Source organism: Corylus avellana, chromosome 1 (assembly GCF_965113065.1).
Source record: "Corylus avellana chromosome 1, dhCorAvel1.hap1.2, whole genome shotgun sequence".
NCBI lineage: Eukaryota > Viridiplantae > Streptophyta > Magnoliopsida > Fagales > Betulaceae > Corylus > Corylus avellana.
In genome coordinates, this window is record NC_142490.1 from 10,408,680 (window position 1) to 10,412,829 (window position 4,150).

Genomic DNA, 4,150 nt, shown 5'->3' on the forward strand with positions numbered 1-4,150 from the left:
TGAAAAGGTAAAGAGCCTGCGTTTTCAAATTCTAGGCATTGTAGTACTTTTTTTTAAAATGCACAATTTTAAAAGCTAAACTATAATTTTTAAAGGCGAAACTACAAGTTTCCTAAACGCTTATCTGTGTTTTTAAATTACACATTTTTAAATCATTATTTTAAAATCGCAAACCCAAATGAACCCAATCCTATGACATTTAAAAAAAAAAAAAAAAAAAAAAAAAAACTATATAAAATGAGTCCCTTTTCTATTCAAAGGATTGCCCCTTTAATTCTTTTACGCATTACATAAGCACACACCTCATTCCATTCTCACATTGAAAGAGGGAGCTTGATTTTACCATGATATAAAATACCAAGGAAAAAATAAACGTGGAGCCTATGCTACAAAAGAAGCAAAAAAATAATGACCTTACAAGAATATGACTACAATTTTGGTATAGCCAACTATCTAATTATCACATCTTTCTTTCTTACAAGTTAACCCAAAAAACCATCACAGTGGAACTACAATAACTGACAAATTATCCATGCTACCTTTCTCAAATGCTGTATTCACTATGCATTCTGCCAATGAGGATGAGGCTGAGCAAGAACCTGAATCATGAATAAGATCACACACATCTTGTGCTGTCAAGCTCTCGAAAGTACCGTCAGTTGATACCACCAAAAATCTACTATCAGCATTTAGAGGTTGCCAACTGGTCACTTCAGGCACAGGTATAACACCAAATCTGACCACAAAAGAATGAAAGAAGAAGCTGCATCTTAAATAAATGCGAATATGATAATTGGCGAAAGTGTAACATGAAAATAGATTGGGGCTTCTTTTTCACCTTGTGTGTGTATTACTCATACCTATTCTGACTGTAATACAAAATGGAATCAAGTAACAAAAAAAAACTAAAAAGACAGGAGAAAATTCGGCTATAATCTAAATATTGCTCAGGAAAAAAAAGAAGCTATCATTTTAGATTGGAAATCTCACCTCTTTAGATACACATCACCAATGGATCGGGACATAGCGAGCACGCCATTGACTCGAGGCACACCCCACAGAGAAACATAACCACCAGCTGCTTCGATTCGAGCTCTTTCATCATCTCTATCTGGATGATGATCTTCTGTTAGTTCAGTAGCTGAAAGACTGGTTGTCAAATTACCTGCCATGGTCATCGAAACAAGCAAACAACAAGCTATCATGCTAGCAATAAAGTAAATTTAGTAGTGGATTTCATATTGTTTAATATACGAACAACTGCTTAGCAAAGTCATACTTCATGTAGAAGCACTAAGAGACAAGTGTTTATTGCTATTTTAGCACATATCTAATGGATACAATTACACTCAACTCATCTAAACCTAAAGTTAGGGTCAGTTATCTTTTGGATGCAGGTGATTAAAGAATCAATATCATTAGCCTAAAATTAAAATAAATTTTTTTTTTAAAAAAAAAAGTAAAAGAAAATATCAGATAACAAGTTTGCTGACCAGATTCAATCTTCTCTGTGCATAAAAGGGCCTTTGAGTCCCCGACATTGGCAATTAAAATCTGCCCATCAACAAGAAGAGCTACAGTGGCTGTGGATCCTGATGGAAGCCTCTTTTGAAAAGCTTCCTGAAAGTACAAAATGGAACATAAATGAATATATGAAAAAAAAAAAAAAAAAAAAAAAAAACAGTTTAAAGAGCACAAAGAACTAAGAAGTGATTAGGTTCTACTTGCCTGAGAAAATTTGACATCAATGTCATGGATTGCCATCAACAGTGCTTCTTTTAATATTTTCAAATGCGATATTTCATCAGTTACAGGTAAAACTCCCTTGTAATGCGTTATTAGCTTGTACGAGTTGAATAGAGCATGAATGTACAAGTAATCTAACAGAAGTTTAGAAGCCATCTCACTCGCTTCATTACCTCCATGACCATCAAATACTGCCACAACACCAACTGTAACCTCCTCAAGCCCATTTTTGCCTGCATCCAAGTCAAGCTTCAACTCTTGCAACAATACAAATACAATATATATATATATATTGTCTGAAAAATGGTGCACCTACAAGAGTCTTTCTTCAAGAAATGACATCTTACTTTTGTTCAACAAATGAGACAGTAAATGATTTTAGGGCGCCCTATTATTGTATTCGTTGTACGTATATATTTTTATTCTCTCTTTCTATCTTCTTCTTTCAGTTTTGTTCTGTTTCCACAACTTTTGCAAACCCAGAATGCAACCTCATGCGTTACATCAGAAATTTATAAGTAAAATCCAAACTACAAATAAAATCACTCCTAGCAATGGTAACTTTCAAAAGAGAGACAATACCAAGAAGCAGTATCTTCATATGAAGATGGCATACAATACGATCCTCTTGGTATTCCCTATGTCCCTGAAGTGTAGCAGACTGGCAGTTCACAGTCTGATTTTGAGGAGATCCAGCAGAAAGAACCCACTCAGAACATTCAGGAGACTCTAACACGGCGAAAACCCCACCTTCATCATACGCCATCATACATGACACAGATACTCCATATGAAGATGGAATCATAATAGCTAACAATCCTAACATAACTCCAATTTTAAACCCTTCCATCAATTGATGATATAACTTCACTCCTGTGAAGAAAAAGAAAGTCTAGAATTCACAGAGGGAAGATTTTAACTCCGGAAAAAATCAGAGAGTACAAAGAAATGCGCAGATATCGCAGTTTGGTCCGCTACACAACAGGTGAAAGTGCATAGAAATAAGACAAAGGTTCTCTAATAAACTGACAGTAAAAGTTACATTAAATGGCTGGCATAAAAGTTCATTTCTGCTAACATGGCATCATATTTTCAACTTATCAATCTACGGAAATATATCAAGTAAGAAGTTAATCAGACTTCAGATTTCTCGGCATTTAGTACACAAACAAAGTTTTGGCAAGCAGAGGTTGCAAACAAACATAATATACAGATAAAATATAATCATTAGTGAAAGAAATACCACTTAAAATCAATCACATTTTAGGACATAGAGAAATGGATTAATTAATTGAAGATTAGCACATAACCCATTTGTATTGCTACAAAAAACATATATTAAGCTTAACATGATAAGTTATGGAATAAAAAAATAATAATAACAAAAACCCCAAAATGAAATCATGTACTATGAACTTTTCATTTAGGTATTTATGTACAATGGCGTGTTTTAGCTGTGTTTACTAGTTTCTGAGAAATTGATTAACTATAATTCTATTTAGGGAAACCCATTTCACTGTTTCTGCCAATAGATTAAAGGACTTCGTTTGCCGTACAAACCCTAAATGTGAGCACGAATATCGCAACCACGGAACCTTCAAGCACAAAAGGTTTTCACGTTTTGTTTATTTTCCATCGGTTTCCCAGCAGCCAAACTGATTCTATAGCTAAAAGAAGAGCGATAAGAGTGATCGCTACCTCGCGAGTGAACGTTGCGGCAAGGCAGAGTCTGAGACAAACGAATTGATTACGACGAGCGACGGAGTGAAAGACTTGTAGATGTGACTTCCCTTCCCCCTCCCTCTCACGTCCCCTGCGTGGATGAAGTTTAAAATTTTGCAATGGCATCTCAAGAATTTTCTCCTATTAATTTCATTTTTTTTTTTTTTAATATGCACAAAGTACCCTTTTTTCCTTTTTTTTTTTTTTTTTTTTTTAATTTTTATAAAAAAAAAAAAAAAAAAAAAAAAAAAAAAAAAAACTAAAACAAAAACAGAAGAGGAACTTCACCTGTTAAGTGATACCCAAAAACTTGCAAAGCTGTATTAAACTTTAAAAAGATTAAAATGCCACCTATAACATTAGGGTTTGAGGTTAAACCAATGGAGTATAAGTGAGATGTCCCTTGTAAGTTGTACCCCTATATTTAAAAATTATTTAATTTTTAAATAATTTTAAAAAAAAATTAAAGAAAAATTCGTAATTTAAAGTTTAATATGATTTAATGAAAAATATATATATAAAAAAATATTTAATAAATTGATTTTCCGTGCGCACACTAAATGCAGTAAAATGTTTTCAGGAGAAAACATTTTCAGGGAAAATGACTTCCTTGAAAATATTTTCCGACAAAACCCATTTTACGTCGAAAAAAACGGAACTAAGTTAACAACATTCTGTTAAT

The 4,150-nt window shown here is 33.3% G+C and overlaps 1 protein-coding gene across 2 annotated transcripts; it reads right to left on the minus strand.

Moving 5' to 3' along the window:
- Nucleotides 1-229: 229 nt before the first annotated feature.
- LOC132171168 (putative protein phosphatase 2C 51) lies at nucleotides 230-3,601 on the minus strand. Of its 2 annotated transcripts, none has more exons than XM_059582411.2 (6): nucleotides 3,445-3,601; nucleotides 2,329-2,638; nucleotides 1,729-1,979; nucleotides 1,494-1,620; nucleotides 991-1,165; nucleotides 230-736 (listed from the first exon to the last, which is right to left on the minus strand). In XM_059582411.2, exons 1-6 carry the CDS (start codon nucleotides 3,592-3,594, stop codon nucleotides 499-501), a joined length of 1,251 nt encoding a protein of 416 aa, XP_059438394.2. In that variant the 5' UTR covers nucleotides 3,595-3,601; the 3' UTR covers nucleotides 230-498. The 2 variants fall into 2 exon arrangements, with proteins under 2 accessions (XP_059438394.2, XP_059438395.2); XM_059582412.2 differs by having other exon boundaries at nucleotides 2,329-2,619; nucleotides 3,445-3,532.
- Between the last annotated feature and the right edge of the window lie 549 nt (nucleotides 3,602-4,150).

Excerpts from the sequence above, each read along its gene's own strand:
- LOC132171168 (XM_059582411.2), bottom strand. The coding sequence starts at position 3,594 with ATGCCATTGCAAAATTTTAAACTTCATCCACGCAGGGGACGTGAGAGG. Across the intron at positions 1,621-1,728 it reads TTGATGTCAAATTTTCTCAG|GAAGCTTTTCAAAAGAGGCT; the intron begins GCAAGTAGAACC and ends TTGTACTTTCAG. Across the intron at positions 737-990 it reads GGTGATGTGTATCTAAAGAG|ATTTGGTGTTATACCTGTGC; the intron begins GTGAGATTTCCA and ends TTTTGTGGTCAG.